The sequence below is a fragment of the Brassica napus genome, chromosome C5 (assembly GCF_020379485.1).
Source record: "Brassica napus cultivar Da-Ae chromosome C5, Da-Ae, whole genome shotgun sequence".
NCBI classification, from domain to species: domain Eukaryota; kingdom Viridiplantae; phylum Streptophyta; class Magnoliopsida; order Brassicales; family Brassicaceae; genus Brassica; species Brassica napus.
Window position 1 is genome coordinate 53,732,846 of NC_063448.1, and position 24,741 is coordinate 53,757,586.

Here is a 24,741-nt window from a genome sequence, read left to right on the forward strand (position 1 = left end):
TAATATAATACTAGTACTATTTTAAGAGATCAATCATACTACTTCAAGAGATCGCGTTAGGAAGAAGAGATCATAAAATACATTCTTGATATGATTTGCCAGCTCATGTCGTGTTTGATCAGGTGTTTTAATCTTTAGGTTGTTGTACTTAGAAAGAAGTATCTTCTTTTTTGACAACAAAAGATAAGAATCTTTTTTGAAAGAACTTTAGATCCATGAACAAGAATGTTTGGAAGACGAACAAAAGAAAATTTAAAGAAGAAACTTTCCTCTTTTGTCAGTTTGATTCTTCGTTGCTCCGAGAATGCTTACTGTAGAATGATTTTAAAAATCATCGTTCTGGTCTTGTCCTCTATTGAATGGTTCAGTCACTTGAATGTGTGATTCTTCAGGATCGCTTGGTGTTCTCTTGGAGCTACCAGAAGCCCACCTTAATGTAAGTACGGTAATGTTTTTGGATTTTCATGCTGAATGATTTGGATATTGTGTGAGATATAATAAGCCTATCATCTAAACCAATTTTGTTCTGCTGATGTTCAGGTGACTTCGTACATTGAAGGAGATGTCATACCCAGACCCCACAGTATAGGCTCAGTGAACAGCGCCCTAGGCAGGTGGAGAGGAGACAGCCAACATCACATGGGATATCAAGCTCTGGAGAATTAGACAACGCGCAGTGCTTAATAATCTATAAACCCTAGTTCTTACATGAACAAGCATGCATCTGTAATGGAGTTGCTTTTTGACTTAAACTCTCTCACCATGTCAGAGAATTATCAATTATCCACAGTGTCATCATCATTCACCATTCTAAGCATAAAAAGTCACAGGGAATCTAAGGTAGATTGCAAATGAAATGAAATATTTATATGTACAATGCCTATAAATATATATACACACGAGAGATCATTTGATGGAATTGAAGCTGAGATTAAGAACTTTCAGACACATGATTGCAACCTAACAACGAATTTATCAGCAGACCGGAGACAACGTCAGGTTCAACTTCTCCCTTTCACCGTCCGTCACAATCCTCACTATCCTCTTGAACGCGAAATGCACACAATTCGACAACGCGATCCAGCAAATCACTTCGTACACGAACTCCATCGCCGGATCCGACCAAGAAGACGACGACGACTCATCCCAACTTCCACCACCACCGCCTCCGCCGTAGTTCCACCCCTTTCCACCGCCACCATCACCGCCAAACCCGAACGGACCGTCGCTCCCACCGAACCCGCCTTCTAACAGAAGCCGACCGAAGTCTCCTCCGTCCTCCGAATCGCCGCCGTACGAGACGCGCTTCGTGCGCCGCCTTTTGCGGATCCTGCGGATCGTCTTGTAAGAGCTAGATCTAACCGGCGAAGGAGCGATCGCGTCGACGGGGAAGATAACCGCCGCCGACGCTTGGACGATTCCACCCGGAGACTGATCGACGAGGGAATCGGCGGTGAACGAAACGTGATTCGCTGAATCCCACCGATTGAGAAGGAGAAGAGAGCTCCCGAACGCTACGCCTTGCTTGGCCGTGCAAACCGCGGAGACTGTTTCAACGATCAGAGAGAGCTCCATCATCTACAAAAATCACACGACGACCTTGTCTTCCCCAGATCCACGGTAATGGATACATTTCGGGTTAATAAATATCGAGAACCTGATTCGGATCCGAGGGAGGCGGGTTGATTGTACACGTAACTGGTTTGCGTGTTGAATAGATTAGCCACGTGTCTTTTGAAAAAAAAAAAACGTGACTAGATGGGAACGGACCCATGATCTTTTCGAAAGCCCCGATAGCTGGGCTGTAATACTCATGCTTGGCCCATACTCTGTAAAGCCCAATGATACTTGATCATCCCAATATACATTTCAAGTAAAATAGTAAGATGTGATTAGATGAACAGAAGCCCTGGGCCTTGGCGTTTTTATCTCAATCCGAAATACATACCTAAACCCGAACCGGAAGAACCGAAACCGGATCAGAACTGTTATCCAAAAATATCTGAACGAGACTTATGAGCTTAGTACTCTGGGGTTTGGTTATAACCCGAACCGAAATCCAAATTAGGATTTGAAAATATCCAAAATTAGTTAAATATGTTAGTGTTTTTATATATGTTAAGGTGATTTAGATATTTTAGAGTATTCAAAATATTTTTGTAATTTATTTTATTTGTTATTTATAATACTTTTTAGTTAGTTTAGATAGTTTAACTAAATTTTTAATTAGTTTTGTGAACAAGTTCTATATTTTGAATTTTTTTTTGTCAATTTTGAGGTTTAAAATATAAATTTTTGGTCGATTTCAAATCCGATCCGAATCGAACCCGACCCTATAATTAGTAAAAGTTGAAGTGGGACTTACGAACATAACACCGAAAATTCAAATTTGAATCAACCGAACCAAAACCAACGTCCCCCAAACGCCCAGGCCTAAGAAGCCCAATAAAATTTAGGCCTTAAGATGGTGTGATATCTGATCTCGTGGTCGATAAGCCCCTCCTTATACTGTTATACACAAACTCATTAACCGGCATTGCCTTTAAAATCTCTAAAGGAAGAGGTGGGTTACATCAAAGGGATTGATATTTCAAATATCCACATGTTGAGTATCAGTACTGCGATTTTGGCTAGTGGTAGCTTTGGTTCTCAGTGAGATGATAAGTATGATGCAAATGCTCTTCCAATAGTGAGGCACATTAGATTAAATACTGGAGTAGATATTGGCGTTACGGGGAGATTGTTTGGGATCAGAGAGTAACTAATGTTTCTTTGTCGATAAACTCTGGCTCTTTTGTTGTTTCTTGGCAATGCTCCTACGCTTACGGGTCTAATAGGTCTGCAACACCTGAACCGTGCCCTGAGCTTAAGAGAGTTGATAATGCTTTTGGTAGAGCTAAACCACATTGTCTAGGATTCATTCAATCAAATTCATATTTTTTTTGAAGTCTGTACAGGTTCATTTTCTTCATTCAAGTGTAATCCCAAAAACTCCTAAAAACTATACTCTCTTGTCTTATCAAAAACGTGTTAAAATGTTTTTATTCGAATCTAGAGGTTCGTAGGTACGATGACAATAATATAGTATGTATTTTTAACTCCGCGTCCTCTTAACTTACAAGCTTTTCCATCATACACTGACACCACTCTAACAATTTCAACCACACTTTCTCATGAAACAACCACAACAAAGGCGAGTAGACTTCATTAGTAATCGTCACCAAGCATGGTTGACAAGAACAAACCTCTCACAAACTCGCTCTTCTTCGCCTTCTCCCGGTCTTCCCCTGAAAGTGGACCTTCTCGAATGTCTCTGCGCACATTAAAGCCAAAGGCCAAATAAGAAAGAAGCCTTCTTGCTTTGCTTTCTTGGTGACAAAAGTGTCAATAGATATAGATACCTTTTGAGAGACTCCTTCTGCGAGAGTTTTATTGTAGCGGAGGCTCCTTCCGTAACAGGTGTAGCGGATTTGTTTGCAGCTGACGGAGGATTAAACATAAAGGACGACAGCAACGGATCAGAATCTATATTGGTTGAAGAAGCGAAGCTTGAGGAACCACCGAGAAGTGACTGTAGGTTAGCTTCACGGAGCTCTTTCTTGAGGGTGAGATAAGCAGAGCTGTATCCACCACCTTTTCTCAACCTTCTCCTTCGCTGCACGTAGGAATCTCTCGTCAAGGAAATAAACAAAAACTCACTCTAATGATAATAGCTAATAAGAGAAGATTTAAACATTAAAAGTTTGAAAAGGATATCTTGAAAAAGTTCGCATGTTGTGTAGTGATATGGCCGACGATATCTAATCCCACCCTCTTTGTGCATACAGGACAGACCTGAGAGAGAAAAAAAAAACAAAGATCACATTTTTTTTTTCAACGTCACGTTTAAGACAAGACCGATAAGTAGCTCAAAATAGTAACAACCGGATCATGAAAGATCACTACTTTACCGATTACCAGCTAATGACGAATACTCAATTTAACGAAACATTCCAAAGATTGGATTCATAAGGCTCATCTGATAAGAAGAAACAAGAAGTAGGCAGAGAGCATTTCATCATCACCAGTAAAAAAAAAAAAAAAAAACACTTTCGATTTCAAGTAAAGCTTCAAACTTTCTAAATAAGAAACCCAAAGTTTGTAACAATCTTAACAAAGCTAAGACCTAACCAAACCTTAAGAATCAGACAAAACTAAAGAACGGTTTGATGATAATAATTGTTAATTTACCCCGTTCTTGGCCTCGACAGGATGCTCTTCGTCAATGTGACAACAGAGCCCGACGATGTCGAAGACTTCAGCGCAAAACGGGCAGATGAACTCCGACTTCAAATCGTCTTCTCCTTCGAGATCCTCGTACCCTCCACCTATATACAAATCTTCCCCCACAAAAATTCAACGGAGAAGCCTAATAATAATAATAATAATAAAACGCGATTCTAATGAATAAAAAAACGCGAGAAACTAACCTGATCGGGATTGCTGACATCGTCGCGAAGCAGAAGAAGAGGATGAGAAAACGGAAGGACAATTGATCCATGAATTGGGGGAATCCATTTCCTCTGCTTCTTACGGGATTTTTTTTTTTTTTTTTTTACAAAAAGAAAGATGAATTGAGATGAACGGAGATGTGATCAAACGAAACCCTAGAAGGACGGAAGAGAGAAGGGGAAGAACAATGGAAGGAGAGAGAGAGTGGAAGCCAAGAGACTTATTATTACCGAACTACAAGTTCGGAAGGACACAAGAAGGCAACATAACAATTTACCCGTTATACCCTCGAATTTTACTTTTATTTAAAGTTTTGCCCCGTTTAAAAACAGTCGTTCACGCGGTTTGGTGTTGATTGGACCGAACATATAAGAAAAGGTCGTTTCGCTGTATCTATGCTTCACACGTGTGGCTTGGTCTGCCACAAACTCCTGTCTGAAGGAATAAAGAAGCCGCCACATTTAAAACCTACGTAAAATTTGGAAAATAAACTGCTACAATGATGATTAATTGATTAGTAATTAATTTTTGTTTTATTGGATAAATCATGTTTATGTCAGGTTATAATAATTTAGCCTCCTTGCAAATTGGAGGATTCTGCTATGACGAATTCTGTCAGTTTATCAAATTAATTTTATATTTTGATAAAAATATAATCATATTATATTAGATGGCTAATTAAAATAAGTATTTGGCAAAGACCTTGTGGAACCAAATTATATTGAGAATAAACATATTTTGGAGTTTTATATGTATAATATACAATAATTTACTCATTTCAAATTAATTTTAACTAAAAATTCGATTTAGTTGACCGGAGGATTATGGTTGGGTGGTAAAAGGGGCTGGACTAGGACGCTAACACGTTTCGGGTTCGACTCACCTGTTGCGCGAAACTAAGTCACAATTATCCTGGTCACTTAACAAAGATATGAGTCTATGTTTAGGGTCCATTTGAATGCCCATAGAGAGGGTCTAGGTTTTTCCATAGACTTGGGATACCCCAGGTTAAACAAAATTCGATTTAGTTTAATATACACTACAAGAAAACCTGTGATTGGCGACTGCACTTTGCGACTAATAGCGCAGTCGCCAAATTTAACAACTACCTTCCGACTATTTGGCGACTGCTTTGCAACTGCACATATTCATTCGTTATTTAGTCGCTTATTAGGGACCACAAGAATTAGTCGCAAGACAGTCGTAAAATAACGACTAACTAGCGACTGTTATGGGGTCGGTAACCGTTCGTTGCAGATCAGTCGTTAAAATCTGCGACTATTTGGCGACTAAGACATGTGGTCATAACGCAGTCGCTAATCAGTCTTAAACTCTGCGACTATTTTGCGACTGATATATGTGGTCATAACTCAGTTGTGAATCAGTCGCTAAAAACCGGTACAACACATTTTTTTTTTGCAAAATTTTTGTCAGGCAGTCGGTGATTGGTCGCAAATTGGTCGGACATTTTCTATATATATACATGCTTTAGCCCATTTTCTACCATTTTCTTCTCCTCACTCGTAGAAAATCACCAAAAGAAAAAAAAAGCAAAAATTCTAGGAAAACGAAAGTTTTATGTTGTACAATGTCTGGAAATTACAATTATTCAAATTTTCGTGAGTGGATGTACAAGAGGATCGATGAAGATACGGGGAAATTCTCAGAAGAGTTCATAGCAGGGGTGGATCAATTTATGACATTTGCGAGCAGTCAGCCTCTAGCACAGAGCAATAGTGGTAAGTTTTTCTGCCCATGTAGTGTTTGCCGGAACGATAAATTTCTCCCGGGACCAATAATTTGGAAACATATATATAATAGAGGATTTATGCCAGACTATTATGTCTGGTATAAGCATGGAGAAGAAATTGATATGGAATTAGGAACAAGTTATGTTGACCCGACGCATTTAAGTGGTAGTGGAAAAGTAGGTAATGAAGATAATAATTATGTTGATATGGTGAATGATGCATTTCGAGATAATGTGAGTTTTGATAACTATCAACAAGATGATAGTTATCAAAATGTAGTAGACCCACAACACAACCATTCGAAGAAGTTCTACGATTTGTTAGAAGGAGCACAAAATCGTTTGTATGATGGTTGTCGTGAAGGGCAGTCGCAGTTATCCTTAGCTGCTCGGGTCTTGCAAAACAAGGCAGATTATAATCTGAGTGAAAAGTGTGTAGATTCGGTATGTCAAATGTTGACAGACTATTTACCAGAAGGAAACACGGCAACCGAATCACACTACGAGACACTCGACGGAGAAATGGAGGCATCGTCGACGTTCTTTCATCGCGGAAATACTATAAATACGAACCATTTATTCTAGGTACGTATTTTATATTGTGATTAAATTCTTATAATTTGATAGTTAATTTAATTATATTCTTATTATTTGATTTTGCACAGCATCTCAAGCATATCAAATTTATTATATCCCGTATCCGTACGTTAAGAAACCAAAGCAGTCGTGGTTCAATGTTTTAAAAGTGAATCCAAGGAGAATCATTTCAGGAGAATATGAAGATAAAGAACCGACATTGTTGCAACAAGAAAATGATGATGTTGTTTTAATGACTACAATTGAGGAACTTGCAGTCGACCATTTGGTTCATGCACGGGTACAACCTATAAATCTTGATATTGATGTGGAAGATGTTAAACCACAGGATGAATTCCAATGTAATGTATCATCGTCTTCTTCTGATGATGATGGAGATGGAGAAGAACCCTATTAAAATGTAGTATGATTTTATAAACTTTGTTTTAATGTGTGTTTGTAATATAATTTTGTAAACTTTTGTTTAGTGTGTATTGTGATATAATTGTGTAAACTTTGTTTTAATGTGTATTGTAATATAATTTCGTGAACTTTTTTTTAGTGTGTTGTAATATATTTTGTAAATTTTGTTTTAATGTGTATTGAAATATATTTTTGTAAACTGTGTTTTAAACTATATTATAAAAGTACATTATGATTTCATTTTGTTTCATTATAAGAAAATCCCTAACCCCCCAACACACTAAAACCTTCGTAACCTCTATAAAATCCCTAACCCCTAAAGTCCACAAAAATTGCTAATTTAATTTCCCTCCTATCAACTAAATAATTCCCCCGCTTTAGTCCAAATAGTTTCCCTCCCATAAATTTCATTCTCCGCTTAAGCCCAATTAACTCTACAAACCCAAAGACCAAACTTAATAAAATCACTCTTTCTCTACTCTAGCCGACACAACTCTCTCTCGAAAATCCCCAAACACTAAACCCTAATCGAAACTCTCTTTCGTAATCCCTAATCGCTCTCTCTCGAAACTGAAGACGATAGCTGGAAAATCAACGAAGAAGGTTCGGAAACCCTCAAAAAGGTCTAAACCATCTCCTCTACCGTCGCAGTCTGGGTTCACTCCAAGGACAACAGAGCCTCCGCCTCGTGGCAACCGCGGAGCTGGACCAACGGTGAGTGACTACCCACCTCCGAGACAGCTGTTCGAGGAATCTACGCCAACCTCGAGCTGATTCAACGCCTCTATCTCAACCAGCTCCACCACCACAACCTCGAGGGTCTCAAACCTCAGCCAATGTTTGACCTCGACAACCTACGGTCTCTATTAGGCGACAATCTCCTATCAGTTCTGAAGCTCAAAACTCACAGAATACTGAAGCTCCAGAAGGTCCAGATGAGGTTGAACCAGTCCCTAACTCACCATTTCCAGTAGAACCGAATCTGTCTGAAGACCAGACGAGGCTTCTCAACGCCCTTCTCTCCCAGCCCGGCCGAGAGCGCTACACCATGAGAGCTTTTCTCCCACCTTCGAGCCTGGAACCATGTGGTTAGTTACTTATCTATCTGAATATTTTAAGCTTATGAGATTGTATCTGTGATTGATAATTGTTTCTGTGAAATACTATCCAGTTTGCTTATGATATTGTTTCTGTCATTGGTAATTGTATTTTGCTAATTTTGTTTGGAGAGTTCGAGATTGTTTAGCTTTGAGATGTTAGAATATTGTGAGTTTTCTATGATTGATAATTGTTTTTATACGATATGACTCTCGGCCTTATACAAATGTTTCTGTGTTTCTAGGTTTACTCGGGACAACGGTAAACTGACTCGGAGGATCACTAAAGTATTTACAAACAAGTTTGATGGTCCCTTCTACAGTTGGACTTGCGTCGATCAGGACAAAAAAGAAAAATTCTTTGTTGAATTTGCAGTTAAGTATTTTTTTTCTTAATTGCTATTGTATGGGATTGCAACTGTTTTTAAGTTGCAGTTTAGTATTTTCTTATAAACTACTAAACTGTTGATTTATTTGATTACTAACATCAGCCTTGTTTTATTTTTGTAGAAAACTCACACTTGGAATCCCATATATACTGGTGTGGTTCAAGAGAAGTTCGGGGAGGTATGTCAGCGACGTATGAAGGACATGGTTAGCAAGCGTAGGAAGTTTCGAGTTCGACCATCCTGGATTTTGAATGATCTGTGGAAAGAAATGACAGCTTACTGGGACACTGCTAAAGCCCAACAAAAAAGCAAGACAACATCAGCTGCTCGGTTGTCTGACCGAAATGGTCTTGGTCCTCACAAGCACAATGCAGGCCAGAAGTCTTACCTCCAAATCGAACAAGAATGGTAACTTCTTTTCCTGTCTCCAAGTTGAAATTTTTCTGGCTCATTAACCTTTATTTTATTTACCATTTCAGGTTGAAGAATTGGGCAGGCCAGTGACTATTGGTGAAGTTTTCATCAAGGCACACACCAAAAAAATGGCAGCTTTGTAGATAAGAAAGCAAAGCTAGTTGCAGAGACCTATGAGAAGAACAAGCAAGCCAAGCTGGCTGACCTTCAAGCTGAAAACTCAGAGAGTTCAGATGGTACTTCACACCCTCCACAACTCTCTCTAGACCAGGATAATGAGCTCTTCCTTCTCGTAAATTGCTTTTGTATCCCTTTTTTTAATGATACTTTTTACTACATATTGTTTGATTTGATTGATATCTCTGTCTACTTCCTTTGCTTTTGTAGTCCACTGTCACAGACAAAAGAGGAAGACACTATGGAATAGGAAGCCTAGAAAGTACTATTGTCAACGGAAAGCGCAAGCGTTGTGAATCCTCTTCTTCGTACGTAGACCTCGAAAAACAGCTCAGCGATGCTCACCGGAAGATTGAGAAGCAGGCGGCTTACACTGCCAAGCAAGCAAAAAAGCTCTAAAGTTTTTCCTTGGTGAAGAAGTATCTGGCTGCAACTGATCCAAAGTTTTTGGCCTTCATGGCTGCTAATCAAGATGAAGGTGAAGGTGAAGAAGGTGAAGATGGAGGGGAAAGTGAAAGTGAAGACGAAGATGAAGATTAGGTTCCCTACTCTTGTACTACTATAATATTTTGTATGCTAATGCTCAACTCCTTAGAGTGCCTTTTGCAACATTATGTTATGAATTCTCTGTATTATATTAAAATTTCGTTTTTATTATTGTCATTCTTTTACTGCAAATGAACAAATTAATTAAAAAAAAAAGAAATAAAAAAAAATCTGATTTGTGATTTTTGAATCTTGCAGTCGCTAATAAGTCACAAAATTTAGTCGCAATGTAGTCGCTAGATAACCACATATTACACATCTGAATCAACAACTCAGTCGCTAGATAGTCACTAATGTTGTACGTAATCAGTCGTTTGGTAGTCGCTAATTTTGCGACTATCTACCGACTCCCCTCTAACGACTAATAAGCGACTACAATTTCCCATCTAGATAACGACTGATAAACAGTCGTAGTTTGATCTTTGGATAGTAGTAGTTCAGTCGTTATATTTTGCGACTTAATTGCGTCTATTTTACGACTACAACAACCAGTGATAAAATAGTCGTAATTAAGTCGCAAAATTGCGACTGATTAACAACTCCTCGTATTAGCGACACATCAATTTGTGACCACAGTCGCAAATCAGTCGTTATGTTACGTTTTGCGACTGAATAACTACTGAATATTGCAGTTGGTAAATAAATGTTTTCTTGTAGTGATAACAAATTTATAAAACTTCTAGTCTTATTGTTTGATGCAAGGTTCGAAGGATGATAATTGGCTTAAGAAAATCGCAATATTGTAATAGATAATCTGCTGATTTTAAACTCGAGTGCGACATGAGTCATCTCCAAACCTGTAAGAAAAAAGTATACAAAAAGAAGTTGCATGTGAGGGAAGGGGGATAAAGTGGTGGCAATACTCATCATCTTCTTTATAAAACAAACAAGGAAGAATCTGATACACATTTTGGCAGCCAACACATATAGATCTTTGTCTCCCTTTGCCTTTGTTGTTTTGTTAGACTCTCTCTTTCTTTCGTTTTCAAAGTTTCAAATTACTTCAACCCACATTCACATTACATAAGATCAATAATGGTAAACATTCAAAGGCAAAATTCAATTTTGCCTCTGTCACTTGTGCAAATTTGGAAGACTTTTTTCTTAAATGCAATTAAATTCTATTTGCTATTTTGTTACATGATGATGACACGGATCCTTTTGCATCAATGTAACTTTATATGTAAACTGAAAACCTTTTATATCAATATAGGGTGCCGACTTCCAGTGGGCCTATAATTGTACTCCAAGACCTAATTTCACTTACTTTCAAAACTCATCCAGCTATATCTGACGTAACAACTATCTATTCTTACGAGGAGATACAATGCTATCTCGAGTCAGTTCCCGTTTTAAAATGAATCTACTCATTAAAAAATACCAATGTCAATTTTTTTCTCAGTAATTTTTGTAATCCTTTGGAAAATCATGATATGAATACCAATGCAACAAAACATTTTAGGTTCCGAAAATATTTTGTCCAAGGTGGTAGAGTTACGTTTGATCGTTTACTTCAAACTATGCAATATCTTAGGTGCTCGTGGTGATACAGTATCACTCTACCTTGAGATCATTACTCCATCTAAGCTGATAATTCTAATCGATGAGATGATGAATGAATGCATTCAATCAATCAAGTTTTGAAAGGGAGTAGAATTATGTCATAGCAGAATTACTAATGGTATGTAGTTAAGTTTTTACTATACACCATATTGATTTTATGTAGCCTTGGCCTAATGCTTAAAATGAGTAAAAATAATATATACCGTCCAAGACTCTAAATATACGAATATAGTCACACACTTACAAATTATAGATGTTATAAGAACATGTCATATAGAAAATACACAGCTTTTGAATATATAAAAAATAACTTTTCAAATAATAAAAATAAATAAAATACGAATATCCTTAATAAAGAGAGGTACACTTCTACTCTGAGCCTCTGAATGTGCTTCTTCCTCTCTCTCTCTCTCCATATCCCTACCTTTCATCTTCTTTTCCCCTTATCACTTGATCTTTAATACTCCTAATCTTTCGCTCATTTGTCGACAGCAAAACTTCTGACAATGGAAGCAATAAGATTCTCTAACGTGTCAGCTCTTCTTATACTGCTGCTACTGTCACTGTCTCTCCGTGCGACGTCAAAAGACCAAACTGTTTCATGCACAATGTGTACCTCTTGCGACAATCCATGTAACCCTGTTCCGTCTTCTTCTCCGCCACCTACTCCTCCGTCCGGCGGTGGCTCTTATTATTATTCTCCTCCTCCTCCTACTCCTCCGAGCTCCGGCGGCGGCGGCTCTTATTATTATCCTCCTCCTTCAACTTCCGGTGGTGGTAAATACCCTCCTCCGTACGGAGACGGTGGACAAAGTTACTATTATCCGCCTGCGTCTTACGGTAACTACCCGATGCCGCCTCCCCCGAATCCCATCGTTCCTTATTTTCCGTTTTACTATCACATTCCTCCTCCGGGAGATTCTGGATCGGATCGTTTAGTGAGTTCATTTCTCTTTGTTTTGTTCTCCGTCTTGCTTTGTTTTGGGTGAATGATCATGTTTTACTACTACTTTTTACCTTTTTAACTATGCTACTATTTTCTTACTTTCTGTTGACAATTTGTGATTAACATCATAATTACTCGTTGTTAAGAATCTATATAAGCCTAAAAAGTATTTATAAAACTTTTTCTTTACTAAGGAATAAGAGTTTTTGTTGTTGTTGTGTGGTAGTTTGAGTTACTTTGTAAATAAGGAAGAAGCATACAAGTCAAACTAGTTTCACTTTGCCCTATTTTGTCGGTAAGATTAATCATGAAGCAATACATAAGAAAGCATTAATTAAACATCAAAACTACTAACATAACCAACACAAATTGAGCCAATCACATCCCTCTGATGATAGCCATAAGTTATTCACTGACCCATGTGATCGTATCTTCTTCTTTTTCATCTCTTACTTTTTTTAGATTTGCCTTTCTAAGATATAACTTTAGTCTTTAGTTATGCGTCTCCAAAAGAAAATGCGAAAATAGCCTGGTTAGCACGTGCGAGTAATGGGTTTGCTATGGCCCCACGAAGCCCGGTTCAACATGAACTCTGTTTAATCTGGTACACAAATTGACTAGTTGGCATGTTTGTTCTTTGTTTCATTGTCATGGTGAATTCAGATGACTATCTTGGACTAAATTATGATTTTAATCATCAAGACTGTACCAATTTTCATATATCGGGAATGAATTGATGAGAGAGTAACCGTGGTTTAAATCAATATACCAAACCGGTCGATTGCATCTTCTGAACTAAGAAGGCTCGTTAAGATTGAAAGGCCTTTTATAGCTTTTTATTCCCTTTAATGCCTTTCCTTACCCTCTGGGCTCTGACAAAACTTGTTGATAATTTTTTTTAAAAAGTAAGGCAGCACCAAAACCAACACTGCATAGTGCATACAAATAAGATTTTTACTTGGGTTGCATTCATCTCGTTTTACATTTTCATTCTTCATTCATGAAACCAAGATGACATTCTTCAATCCTACATTCCGCGATTCTATTCAATCCTAAAGCAAGAAAGTGTTTCCTCAGTACAAGACTGACTTCACATGTTGTTGTCAATGATATCACGCATCATCTGTATTGGAATCAGCCCTTCTGTCCTGATTGCATCTTTGCTTGGGTCAGGACTGATGAAGAACAATGTAGGTAATCCCCGAACCTGCATTCATATCATCAAGATTTTGTTATTGTAACGAATTACATTGATATGCTGAGAGCAGACTGATGAGCAAAAAAAATAGAAGGTGAGAGTAAGAGTTTACCTGCATGTCGCGAGCAAACTCGTACTCATCATCTGTATCAACTTTCACAATCATTGCATTGCTCTCATACTCTACTGCAAGCTGTTTCACAAAGACCAAAAGTATTCCAACTCAAGTGTAACTAGATGCGAGTAGATAGAGACAATCAAGAAGAATATGCTGAGTTTCTTCAATCCCATAGTTCAAATAATTTATTTTGAAAAAGGAAACATGTCAGCTTCACCATAAGAAATGGAGTAAAAACACTAATAATATTGAAAACTGGCTTTTCTATTCAACTAACCAAAGAACTACACAGAAGACACTTAATTCACGAGAAGAGTCACTAAACTCTTAAGCAATGCCAAAACCAAAACCATAGATAAATAGAGAATGCCCGAGAAACAGTGCACTCTCATAGTTCTCCTATAAAGATTAAAGCTGGCAAGGCTACAAATAAAATTAGTTGCTAAAGCCCTAAGCTAGTTACAATAATGTTCGTGCACTATACTTGACAAGAAAAACCTTATAACATATTCCAAAATTCAAGTAAACATAACGAACAACTGGGTTCCAAAAGCCAATGTTTGTAAATGCACAACCATACTAGAGACTAGAACATGAAGCTGATGAATGGAGACTATGTAAAAAGGTGAGGGATGAATGAGAAACAATGGGGATACCATTTCGAGTTCCTGGGCCATCAAGATACAAGGTCCACACCAAGTAGCATAAAAATCAACAATCAACGGCACCTTCCTCTCTCCTTTCACCAGTTCTTGAAGTTCTTGAGCTGACAGTTTCCTCTTTCAAAAACAATAAACAAAACAAAAAGAAAAAAAACCAACGAGCGGTTAGTGAGGCCACTCAACCATGTAAGATTCAAATTGAACAAATAGGAGACAAGAGCAAGTACCACAAGATAATCTTCTCTAACAAACTTGCCGCGAGGTGGAGGACAGAGAAGCTTCCGCGGATGCGTCAGCGGCGAGAATGGCAAGTTCCCGGCGGTGGAGGAGGAGAACGGCGAGGCTCCCGGTCGAGTTTCCCTCCGGAGAAAGAGAGACGACGGAGCGTGGAGTGTGGATAGAATCGGCGAGAACGGGACGGTGAGGCGAGGAAGAGTTCTGGATTGAACAAGAGCCATTTTGAAAGGTTTTTCTTATCAACTCTCGATGGGTTTTAGATGATAAGGCAAAAGTGTTTTTAATTCCGACATACTGTACTTTTTTTTCCCAGACAATAAATTCGTAATGTCTGTCTGAACTTGGTGTGTTCATGATATGGGCTTTAAATGAATCCAAATGGGCCGAGTATTTGTTTTGGGCTTATTAGATCCATTAGGGTACTTTAGTCATTTACAGCATCACTATAAATTCAGCAATGAATTAGGGTTTTTGTTGCAGTGGCCGTATTAGTATCGTGGAAAGCAAAGCTTAGCCGATCAGATCTCTCCTCTTATCTTCCTTACACAGGTTTTGCTTCTTCTGTCCCCTCAATATCTCTGTCTTGTTTCTTTCGTGGTTTGATTGAATATCGTACATTCTCTCGTGTTGATAGAAATGGCCAAGTCGAAGAATCACACCGCGCATAACCAGTCGGCCAAGGCCCACAAGAACGGAATCAAGAAGCCGAGGAGGCACCGTCACACCCCCACCAGAGGGGTAAAGTCTTTATTGAATTTTAATCCTAGCTATTTCTTATTTTTGTTTGCTTTTGTAAAATGTTGCAGATGGACCCAAAGTTCTTGAGGAACCAGAGGTACGCAAGGAAGCACAACGTCAAGAGCGGCGAGAATGCCACCACTGAAGACTAAGCTTTTGTATTCTCACTCTGAGAGACCTCTTTTAGTAGACAAAGGGAACCAGTTTACTTCTTATCTTTTCGTTTGATTTATGTTTCCGCAAATGGTTTGTGTACTCTTTCAATCCAGGCTTTTAATTTAATATCAGAGATTTTAATTAGGTTGCATTTCTTGATTTGATTTAGCTCGTTCAACTGTTGCAGGTCTAATTTTTGTAGAATTTTAATCTGAAAGCTACCTATATTTAGGGTATGTCTAAGTGAATCACCATCGCCTCTCTGTTCTTGTTCGTATATCTCTTAGGGTCTTACCATTTTCTATTTTAGTTTTGTGACATTTGGCTAGCTTCAGCTAGTACGAAGCCGTAGTTGATTTGCCATCAATTGATCAGAGTCATGTCTTGTCTGTCTCGTGAATAGATCCTTTGTGTGTTGTTACAGTATTAAGTATTAACATCAACTACATGAAAAAGTTGAAAACTTTCATTTGCATAATTTAATGCAAAATACACTTGGATATTGTAGTATCTAGCTAATGGTCTCAATTTTCAATTTGCTGATGTAGTGAAAATACTTCTACAATAATTTAATAAGCTCTGTACTAAATGAAAACTAAAACCATGGCGAGTATAAATCAGTAAAGAGGTTAGAGTTCTTTCGTTCTGATTAGTATCAACAGCAAACATGAAGATTACACACTGTATCAAAGTTGAAAGTGAAGTTGTCTCTCCTTCAAAATTAAACTTTATAAAAACGAAGCCCATGCCCAATGGGCTTTAAATAGTTCGTAATAGTGTAGCTTACCCCTTCCTTGCGTCTCCTTTTTTATTTCGCTTTGGATCCATTTACCAACAACTTAAAGCCACGTGGGTATTTAGTTGACCATATAGCCCATTCAGACAATCACTAGTCTCACAGACGTGAACCGCCAAAATCCCACCTGGCGTCTTTTAATTGGACATAACGCGTTTTATAAAGACTCGCGGGAAGAGAGCGCGTGTGAGTGTGTGATATAGCTTTTCAGTGGATATCGATGGTATCTAAGGGTATAAATGGAATATCATCCATAACGTATCAGAATTATAATATTTTCCCACTGCCTCCTAATAGTTTATTATTTTTTCTTTCCTTTTTCCCTTTCTTCTCTCCTCTGTCGCGTTTTCGAAGGTCGGAGAAAGCTTTCGCAGAAGAAAAATATAAAACAAAAGCGAGAGAGAGAGAGAGAGAGAGAGAGAGAGTAGGGTTCCCTGTTCGATTTCGTTCCCTTCCGAGAGCTGAATCTCCCGTCTCTTTAGCCTTCGCCTAACTCATCTCCTTGCTCCCAAAACCCTAACTTTGCTTTCTCGGCTCGATTTGGTGTTGGAGGTGGAGAAATCAGTGATGGGCGCCGCACCGGAGAAGTCACAGTCTAATTCCAATTTGTTGCAGGTGTCTATCTCTCTCAGCTCTCGCTTTGGTCACCTGATTCGAGCTGTGTGGGTTTCTTCGATTAGTAGAACTTCTTGTAGAGAAGTTAATTTTGTTTCCCTACTTCGTAGCTGTGTGTTATTAATTTGATAAATTCATGGTTACCTAGCGAATCACTGTTCAATTCAATTGATACCTGAGTTTCAGAGCACCAATAAGATGGGATTTGTTATTTTGAATTGTTTCTGAGATTTACTGATAGTGAGAAAACTCTAGAAACTTGTTGAATTGAGAGAAAGTATATGTGTTTTTTTTTTCTTTTTTTCCAGAGAGTGAAGGTGTATCATTTGAATGAAGATGGTAAATGGGATGATAGAGGAACTGGGCATGTAAGCATCGACTATGTGGAGGTCAACAGTGATTCTAATTAACTTCCTTGGTTTCCCTCCTGCTGTCTTTATTCTGCAAATAAACTTTTAGAACTTTGTATCTAAATTGAAATGATGGATGATGCAGCGTTCTGAAGAACTGAGTCTATGTGTAGTCGATGAGGAAGATAACGAAACGTTACTTGTGCATCCTATCAACACTGAGGATATTTACAGGAAGCAAGAAGGTAGGCCTTTTTGTCCGTCGTTTCTTTATTAGCTATGCTGTCTATTTGGTTTCTGTTTGTTTTTGGTGTGGATAAGGTGGTGTTTTGTCAATGTACAGACACAATAATTTCGTGGAGAGACCCTGAGCGCTCAACAGAATTGGCTTTGAGCTTTCAAGAGACTGCCGGGTGCTCTTATGTATGGTTAGTGAAGAAATTTCTCCCATTATCCATATCTATTCGTCCTACATCTCCCAATACTCTTGACTGGAATTATTGTTTTTGTAATATTCAGGGATCAAATCTGCAGTATGCAACGAAATTTGCATTTCGGCTCTCTGAACAGTAAGAATTTCCGTCTGGAGTATTTATATAAGTATTTTATATCGACGTCTGATTATGTAATCATCTGTGATTGAGCAGGCGAAACATTTCATAGCCTGAATAGTGAGTTGAAGGAGCTTCCTGCTGTAGAGCTTACTACACTTCCTCTAATACTGAAGGTTTTAAGATTCTAGTACTCTATGCTTTATTCATTTCTCATATGTGGTAATTTATCGGTTTTCCATTTTCCAAATATTTTGTTTTCTCTTTCCATCTTCCCTGCAGATTGTTACAGAGAGTGGCATGACAGATCAGATGCGTCTTACTGAAATTATATTGAAGGATGTAAGTTATCAAGTATTCTTGTCCTTGCCACTTGCCATTATGCCAGTTCAATTTAGTGTGATATCTGAGCTTGCACTCTCTCTGGGAAATCTTATTCCACGCCTAAACTTTCCTCTAATTCTGTCAATGGTGTTTTGTTTTCTGACAAACCCTAGCAATAACATGTCCTTTGATACAGTTTGAGCCCTATGTTGTTTTATTTTCATCTTTAGACTACTCAAAGTTTGTGATTTGAGTTTCAACTCGTAAATTTGTAATAGTGGCAATAGTATATCATGTCTTGAGGTGTACATTCTGGAACCTCATAACACTAAATTTTCACTTGGTGCAGCATGATTTCTTCCGGAATCTGATGGGTGTGTTTAAAATATGTGAGGAATTGGAAAATGTTGATGGTCTTCACATGATATTCAATATCGTCAAGGGAATCAGTTAGTATACTCATACATATCATTATCAATTTTCCATCCACATTTCAGAAAATTTCCCTTGATGTCCAGCATTTCTTATATCTTTTGTATGCAGTTCTGCTCAACAGTTCTCAGATCCTTGAGAAAATATTTGGAGATGAGCTGATCATGGAAATTATCGGATGCCTCGAGTGTAAGTTTGAACCTAAATAATCCCTTAGTGCTTTGGAGGTGTATATATTTAGCACTGGCCTTGTAGGAACTACACTGTTGATGAATCTTCTTGCGGTTTCAGGTCTTAGTCATATATGGACATCAATAGCTTATGTTTCTTGATTATTAGGTGGATTACGAAATAGAATTGTTCACGAGGGTTTCCGTATGCGACTATAGATATTATAGCCAATCTGTTGCTTTCTTTGTTTCTTGTCCGTTGCCTCATATTTAGCAATATTTGACGCTGCATGTTGATTTTCCTGATAGATGATCCTGGTGTTCCTCACTCGCAGCATCACCGGAATTTTCTGAAGGAACATGTCGTTTTTAAGGAGGTAACGCAGTGTTCCCCGTTTTATTGACTGCATGTAGTTCAGGACTAGTTAACGTAGGCTGGATTCAGAAGGAATAGTAGGTACGCTTTCCGTTTACAAGAACATAATATGCCTACTTGAAATATTAGAGGATGTTTCTTTTTTTGTAAGAACTCACTATGGATACTTTGGGATTTACTTTCCTTGCTTTTACAGCAATTAATCATGGATGTTTGAATTTTGTTGGGATTCTTTAGCATAGCTCTTTATTTTTTACAGGCAATACCAATTAAAGACCCCTTAGTCCTGTCAAAGATACACCAAACCTACAGAATCGGTTACTTGAAGGTTGGATCCCATAGTTTGTTATTTTTCGAACTCTTATGCCTTCTTTGGTAGGTATTAGGCTTCTCACTTACTGTCACGTTTTACAGGATGTTGTTTTGGCTAGAGTACTAGATGATGCTATTGTTGCAAACTTGAATTCAGTAATCCATGCGAACAATGCCATTGTAAGTTGTCCATGGAAATACTATCACATATATGACTTGAAAGAATGCATCCATATTTTTGTTAACTGAAGTGCATCTTCTCCAGGTTGTTTCATTGCTGAAGGATGATAGCACTTTTATTCAAGAATTATTTACAAGGTTGAAGTCACCGTCTACATCTATGGAATCCAAGAAATTTTTGGTATTTCCTGCTTTCAAGAGGCGTTTGTGTATTTCATTTTAAGCCTCAGTTGTTTTGTATTCGTGAATGTTTACAAAACTTATTTCAGTTAACATTTAATTGGGATCCTCTTCTCTAGCCCCAGTGGTGAGATGATCTACGTGAGACCATAGATGGATACAATAGATTGACGTTAGAATAATATTGTTTTTCAGTTGGATTAGTCAGACTGATGTGCTTTCATTCTCTATAAAATAGGTATATTTCCTGCACGAATTTTGTAGTTTAAGCAAGAGCCTCCAAGTGGTGCAGCAGCTACGGCTTTTTAGGTATGTCCTCAGCATAAACTAAATGCCCTTCCTTTGCTAAGTGCTTCTTTGAGAATCGTCTTTAGTGCTCTGTTTCTCAGTTTCTGTGTTTGTCTTGTCAATGATATTTCAGGGACCTTATTAATGAAGGGATTTTTCATGTCATAGAGGAAGTCTTGCAGATTCCAGACAAAAAACTCGTATTAACTGGGTATACAGTTAATTAAACGTGATAGCTCATTGTGGTTACTTTGTTTCCACTTTCTAGTGCCTGTAAGAAATTTCAGGTAATTTTCAAACTGTATACTCAAGATAACTATTGTTGTGGAGGCAGGGCAGATATCCTGATGCTTTTCTTGGCTCAAGACCCCAACCTTTTACGTTCTTATGTTGTTCGTACAGAAGGAACCCCCCTGCTCGGCCTCCTGGTAATTTTCTGTATGCCTTTTGATTGTTTATTCAGTTGTAAGGTCTTTTTTTTTTGGCTTTTTTTTCTGTTTTGCTTAGACTTGAGTTATAATTGTCTCTCTTGTTTGTGTAACAGTTGAAGGGAATGACGGAAGACTTTGGTGATAAGATGCATTGCCAATTTCTAGAAATTATCCGAACATTACTGGATGCAAATGCATTGTCTGGTGGATTTCAGGTGCATCCTTGTTTCCTTTCAACACCTCAATTTCTGATAATTAAATAGTGGCGCTATTCTCCCCCTTTTTTGCGTACTTCTTTTGAATCAGTTTATAGTCAAGCTTGCTAAGAAAAAAGTTCCGAGGCCTTCAATATCTTGCCTGTGAATCAGCAGAAGACACTTAAAATTTTGTTTTCACCATTTACGTTGTATTCAATGTTCTTCAAGCTATCTGCTGGAATTATTAAAGCCCTGAACTTTTTGTTTAACCTTAGCCATGTTTCTCTTCTAATCTGGTAGACAGACATCCTGATTTCTGTTATTTATTTAATTTATTCCATCTTAGCAGAAAGCGAATATCATGGATATTTTCTACGAGAAGCATCTACCTGAGTTAGTGGATGTTATTACTTCCTCATGTCCTGACAAGTCAGCCAACACATCTGAAGGCGCAGACGGAAGGATTATCACAAAGCCTGAAGTCCTACTGAATATATGTGAACTGCTGTGCTTTTGCATCATGCAAGATTTATCTAGAACGAGGTATTCATATTTGATGCTTATTCACTTCTTCTGTGTTGTTCTCATGCTGGAATCCATTGGATACTATTTGTTGGGCAATTTCTTCTTGTGTACAGATGTAGTTTTCTCCAAAACAACGTGACTGAAAAGGTCTTGCATCTCACACGGAGAAAAGAAAAATATCTAGTGGTTGCCGCTATTCGATTTGTCCGTACTCTCCTATATGTGCATGTAAGTAGATTTGTTTGTTTTTTTGATAAAAAAAAAGTAGATTTGTTTGGACCTGAGACGATATACATTGGTCATCTGATATAGTTCCGGAATAATCCCTTTTACTAAATAATTGAGCCATTTAGTGTAGGTAATCACGTTTTTTTTTTTTGCTAAATAGTTGAATTATCTTATCTCACTTTCCCGAATTCTTGCAAGCAGTAGGTATCATAGTCATTCTGTAACGAATTAAATTGCTTGTGACAGCTGACTTTTTGTTTCTTCGTCTGATGCTACCTTTGATTTACCATCGTGACTACAAAAAAGCTCATTAGATACCGTAATTGCTGAAATATATTTCTATTTCAGGATGATTATGTCCAGAGTTACGTTGTTAAGAACAACGTTCTGAAACCGATTATGGATGTCTTCATTGCCAATGGGAACCGGTACAATCTACTGAACTCTGCCGTCTTGGATCTGCTTGAGCACATACGCAAGGTTCTTCTTTCCCCCTTTTGTGTATCTAGTTACCGAAGTAATCGTATTTAGCTATCAATTTTTTATTCATGTGTAGGGAAATGCGACTCTGTTACTCAAATACATAGTTGATACGTTCTGGGATCAGTTGGCCCCGTTTCAGTGCTTGGCCTCCATCCAGGCTTTCATGCTCAAGTATGAACAGGTATTGCTTCTGGTACTTGTTTTTTTTTTTTACTTTAGAGAAATTTGTATGTATAGTTGTTAAAACAAATTGTCTTCAGTGCTTAGAAACTGCCGGACCGAAAAGCACAGCTGATGCGGTTGATCCGAGAAGAAGAGTTGAGGAGCGTGCTTTGGATAAAGAGGAGGAAGATTATTTCAATGAAGAGAGGTTTATCTCTTGGTGTTAAAACAATGATTTCTTTTTTTCTGATTAAACGTTTTCTGACACAATTTTGTACTGACAGCGATGAAGAAGATTCTGCATCTGCTTCGAATACACAAAAGGAAAAACCTGCTTCTAATACAGAGAAAGATCAAGCAGAGCCTCATCTTTCAAATGGAGTGGATGCAAGCCCTTCTTCTTCTTCCAGGTATATTAGTTCCACAATGTAAATTCATGAAATGCATAAGCAGTACCTTTGTCTAATGGGGTTTGCTTGCTACTTCTATCAACTATATATAGCATGAGGTCTGGAGGCTTAGTTGACTATGAGGACGATGAAGATGATGAAGACTATAAGCCTCCTCCTCTGAGGCAGCCAGAGGAGGGCGAAGACGAGCTCCTTAGCTTGAAACGCAAATCACCTTTGGTGGAAAGAGAACAAGAGCCATCCAAAAAACCACGGCTGGGTAAAAGAGAAAATGTGTTTACTGTGCTGTGCTCGACGCTGAGCCATGCAGTGCGAACGGGCAAGAAAAGTCAAGGCACGTCTGAATCTGCAGCCAAGGAACCTGAGGAATCTAGAAGTAGTGAAGAGAATACTAGAAGCAGTTCAAATGATGAAAGCCATAAGGAGGATGATGGAGTTGCCTGTCGTGAACACGGAACATCATCAGACAATGGAAAGCTGAATGCGGAAGAATCCGTGGTAGTTGCTCAAAAATCATCACCTGAGATGGCTGTAAATGGCCGTGCAGCCACACTATAAATTTTTGAATTTTAGTATATTTTTATTTGAAATGGAAATGTAATAGGCCTACAAAATGTAAGCTCAACAAGATAACATTCCTTTTGGTATTTTATGGCTTTTATTCTGTGGGCTTATATTTGAAATGGAATCTAATATTTAGATAATTAGGCTTATAAATTGAGGCCTAAGACTATGATTAATCTCAGTCTTTTAACTGAAATTTTTAGCTTCCGTTAAGAGACGGTTTTTAGTTTTTTTTAAGATTTTTAACTAAAAAAAACTAAGAACCGTCTCTTATTTTAAAAGATATAAAAGCCGTTTTTTAGCCGAAAAATGTAAAAAAAAACAAAAAAAATGTCAAATCATAAATCATGAATTAAGAATTTGGCTAAGAGACCGTGGTTAATCATATGAGCATGTTTATCCGGGGTCCTTAGCGAGGTTCTTAGTGCGTGGGCCCCTACAAAACCCTTAAAGATCGGTTACAAAAACTATTAATTAAAAACTGATTTTAGTGAGTTTCTTACACTGTTCGCGGACCCCACTGACTAGTGGCGACCCGCGATTGGTTTGCTTTTTTTTTTTTTTTTTTTTTTTTAAAAAAACCTAAGAAACCCAATGGATAAAGATGCTCTAAAACACACTGTCTTAAAGATTTTAGCAGACAACTACTCTAGCCTTTGACTTTGTTTGCTTCTTGCCTCACTTACAGTAGGAAATGTTGTAAATTAAACCTTCATCACAATGGCCATGTGTATAGAATAACTCTATGGGGTTGATAATTGTGTATATATAAAATCCTTTTCTATTTTCTTTGTCAACCCAACCATAGATTTAAAATCTTTCTGGAATGATTGTTACACATCAAGTACACTTAAGCTTCGAATACGTTCCTAGGATTGGGTTGAGCAACCAAAGAAACACTGACAAGCAATTCCCTTAATTTGTGGTATTATATATTAATTTTTGGTTTTAACTCAAGAATATGAACTCAAAGATTATAAGAAAACACTTCTTATTAGTTTAAAAAAATCTCTCAAAACTTACTCTCGCACAATTTCTCAATTCATATGATATGCAATACAATTTGCATCTTTATATATATAAATCTAGTTTATCCTAAATTCATTAGGACTCATATATTATTTAAATAACTCCCAAATAATATATCTCACTCATTCATAACTAGATTAGGAATTAGATAAATACATTTTTTATTAATAATTTTATTTATTTAAACATTACTGATTAAATAAATATTAAAAATATAGATGCATTTTAATCATTTTTTTAATTTATGTGAAAGATATCGAAATGATTTTTTTATGAAACAGGCGGAATATAAACAAAGAATAATTAATGTATATGCAAAAATATATCAAATTTAATAGAACATAAGCTTTGTTGGATTATTTTAAAATAACATATAATTAAAATTAAGTTGGAGAATTGGTCACACAAAATTCATATTTGTTAAAATTCATCTTCCGTAGTAAAAATGAGAGGAAGCAACGCGGAAAGTCACCACCCTTTATTGCTAAAGTGGGTTTAAGGGTTTTTTTAAATTTTTTGTTTTTTTTTTGTTTTTTTATCTGGAAAAAAAATAAAAAGAGAACCAATCGCGGGTAGCCACGTGTTAGTGAAGCCCACAGACAGTATATGAAACCAACAAAAATTGATCCTTATTTGATCACTTGTGTTACCGATTTT

At 37.5% G+C, this 24,741-nt stretch overlaps 6 protein-coding genes and 1 long non-coding RNA gene across 11 annotated transcripts; 4 read left to right on the plus strand and 3 right to left on the minus strand.

Annotated features, from left to right (window-relative positions):
* The first annotated feature begins 5 nt into the window (after window positions 1-5).
* On the plus strand, window positions 6-808 carry LOC125587952. Its single transcript, XR_007324346.1, has 2 exons — window positions 6-436; window positions 541-808. It is a non-coding gene; the product is annotated as an uncharacterized LOC125587952 (long non-coding RNA).
* A 16-nt stretch (window positions 809-824) lies between these two features.
* On the minus strand, window positions 825-1,685 carry LOC111213929 (twist-related protein 1-like). The gene has a single exon (XM_022715773.2). The coding sequence runs from the start codon at window positions 1,576-1,578 to the stop codon at window positions 976-978; it is 603 nt and encodes a 200-aa protein (XP_022571494.1). The 5' UTR covers window positions 1,579-1,685; the 3' UTR covers window positions 825-975.
* Window positions 1,686-3,016: 1,331 nt separating this feature from the next.
* LOC106397087 (protein DEHYDRATION-INDUCED 19 homolog 4) lies at window positions 3,017-4,740 on the minus strand. Of its 2 annotated transcripts, none has more exons than XM_013837642.2 (5): window positions 4,470-4,740; window positions 4,231-4,379; window positions 3,757-3,834; window positions 3,402-3,661; window positions 3,017-3,313 (listed from the first exon to the last, which is right to left on the minus strand). In XM_013837642.2, exons 1-5 carry the CDS (start codon window positions 4,555-4,557, stop codon window positions 3,208-3,210), a joined length of 681 nt encoding a protein of 226 aa, XP_013693096.1. In that variant the 5' UTR covers window positions 4,558-4,740; the 3' UTR covers window positions 3,017-3,207. The 2 variants fall into 2 exon arrangements, with proteins under 2 accessions (XP_013693096.1, XP_013693097.1); XM_013837643.3 differs by having other exon boundaries at window positions 4,231-4,367; window positions 4,470-4,717.
* Window positions 4,741-11,724: 6,984 nt separating this feature from the next.
* Window positions 11,725-12,565, plus strand: LOC106400537 (proline-rich antigen homolog). The gene has a single exon (XM_013840891.3). The coding sequence runs from the start codon at window positions 11,933-11,935 to the stop codon at window positions 12,413-12,415; it is 483 nt and encodes a 160-aa protein (XP_013696345.1). The 5' UTR covers window positions 11,725-11,932; the 3' UTR covers window positions 12,416-12,565.
* A 726-nt stretch (window positions 12,566-13,291) lies between these two features.
* LOC106400536 (thioredoxin-like protein CITRX, chloroplastic) lies at window positions 13,292-14,901 on the minus strand. The gene is made up of 4 exons (XM_048759391.1): window positions 14,578-14,901; window positions 14,345-14,467; window positions 13,683-13,763; window positions 13,292-13,579 (listed from the first exon to the last, which is right to left on the minus strand). The coding sequence occupies exons 1-4, from the start codon at window positions 14,806-14,808 to the stop codon at window positions 13,463-13,465; spliced, it is 552 nt and encodes a 183-aa protein (XP_048615348.1). The 5' UTR covers window positions 14,809-14,901; the 3' UTR covers window positions 13,292-13,462.
* On the plus strand, window positions 14,876-15,625 carry LOC106400541 (60S ribosomal protein L29-1). Its single transcript, XM_013840894.3, has 3 exons — window positions 14,876-15,136; window positions 15,222-15,325; window positions 15,394-15,625. The coding sequence occupies exons 2-3, from the start codon at window positions 15,224-15,226 to the stop codon at window positions 15,475-15,477; spliced, it is 186 nt and encodes a 61-aa protein (XP_013696348.1). The 5' UTR covers window positions 14,876-15,136; window positions 15,222-15,223; the 3' UTR covers window positions 15,478-15,625.
* A 960-nt stretch (window positions 15,626-16,585) lies between these two features.
* On the plus strand, window positions 16,586-23,167 carry LOC106400534 (serine/threonine-protein phosphatase 4 regulatory subunit 3). Of its 4 annotated transcripts, none has more exons than XM_048759392.1 (24): window positions 16,586-16,892; window positions 17,201-17,281; window positions 17,388-17,487; window positions 17,586-17,670; window positions 17,762-17,811; window positions 17,890-17,969; window positions 18,076-18,135; window positions 18,467-18,566; window positions 18,661-18,738; window positions 19,029-19,096; window positions 19,355-19,423; window positions 19,510-19,587; window positions 19,673-19,768; window positions 20,006-20,076; window positions 20,189-20,266; window positions 20,390-20,483; window positions 20,600-20,701; window positions 21,030-21,226; window positions 21,322-21,436; window positions 21,785-21,916; window positions 21,993-22,100; window positions 22,180-22,289; window positions 22,366-22,491; window positions 22,584-23,167. In XM_048759392.1, exons 1-24 carry the CDS (start codon window positions 16,845-16,847, stop codon window positions 23,047-23,049), a joined length of 2,592 nt encoding a protein of 863 aa, XP_048615349.1. In that variant the 5' UTR covers window positions 16,586-16,844; the 3' UTR covers window positions 23,050-23,167. The 4 variants fall into 4 exon arrangements, with proteins under 4 accessions (XP_048615349.1, XP_048615350.1, XP_048615351.1 ...); XM_048759393.1 differs by having other exon boundaries at window positions 21,033-21,226; XM_048759394.1 differs by having other exon boundaries at window positions 16,589-16,892; window positions 17,201-17,260.
* The last annotated feature ends 1,574 nt before the right edge of the window (window positions 23,168-24,741 follow it).

What these genes read in the sequence shown, in the direction of transcription:
- LOC106400537 (XM_013840891.3), top strand. Translation starts at nt 11,933, where the DNA reads ATGGAAGCAATAAGATTCTCTAACGTGTCAGCTCTTCTTATACTGCTG.
- LOC106400534 (XM_048759392.1), top strand. Translation starts at nt 16,845, where the DNA reads ATGGGCGCCGCACCGGAGAAGTCACAGTCTAATTCCAATTTGTTGCAG. An exon ending in ACAGAATCGGTTACTTGAAG is followed by an intron (nt 19,424 to 19,509) that starts GTTGGATCCCAT and finishes CACGTTTTACAG; the next exon opens with GATGTTGTTTTGGCTAGAGT. An exon ending in AAAAAACTCGTATTAACTGG is followed by an intron (nt 20,267 to 20,389) that starts GTATACAGTTAA and finishes TTGTGGAGGCAG; the next exon opens with GGCAGATATCCTGATGCTTT.
- LOC106397087 (XM_013837642.2), bottom strand. Translation starts at nt 4,557, where the DNA reads ATGGATTCCCCCAATTCATGGATCAATTGTCCTTCCGTTTTCTCATCC. An exon ending in ATGTCAGCAATCCCGATCAG is followed by an intron (nt 4,380 to 4,469) that starts GTTAGTTTCTCG and finishes TTGTGGGGGAAG; the next exon opens with ATTTGTATATAGGTGGAGGG. An exon ending in AACATGCGAACTTTTTCAAG is followed by an intron (nt 3,662 to 3,756) that starts ATATCCTTTTCA and finishes AGAGATTCCTAC; the next exon opens with GTGCAGCGAAGGAGAAGGTT.
- LOC106400536 (XM_048759391.1), bottom strand. Translation starts at nt 14,808, where the DNA reads ATGGCTCTTGTTCAATCCAGAACTCTTCCTCGCCTCACCGTCCCGTTC. An exon ending in TGGCCCAGGAACTCGAAATG is followed by an intron (nt 13,764 to 14,344) that starts GTATCCCCATTG and finishes TTTGTGAAACAG; the next exon opens with CTTGCAGTAGAGTATGAGAG. An exon ending in AGTTTGCTCGCGACATGCAG is followed by an intron (nt 13,580 to 13,682) that starts GTAAACTCTTAC and finishes ATATGAATGCAG; the next exon opens with GTTCGGGGATTACCTACATT.
- LOC111213929 (XM_022715773.2), bottom strand. Translation starts at nt 1,578, where the DNA reads ATGATGGAGCTCTCTCTGATCGTTGAAACAGTCTCCGCGGTTTGCACG.
- LOC106400541 (XM_013840894.3), top strand. Translation starts at nt 15,224, where the DNA reads ATGGCCAAGTCGAAGAATCACACCGCGCATAACCAGTCGGCCAAGGCC. An exon ending in GTCACACCCCCACCAGAGGG is followed by an intron (nt 15,326 to 15,393) that starts GTAAAGTCTTTA and finishes AAAATGTTGCAG; the next exon opens with ATGGACCCAAAGTTCTTGAG.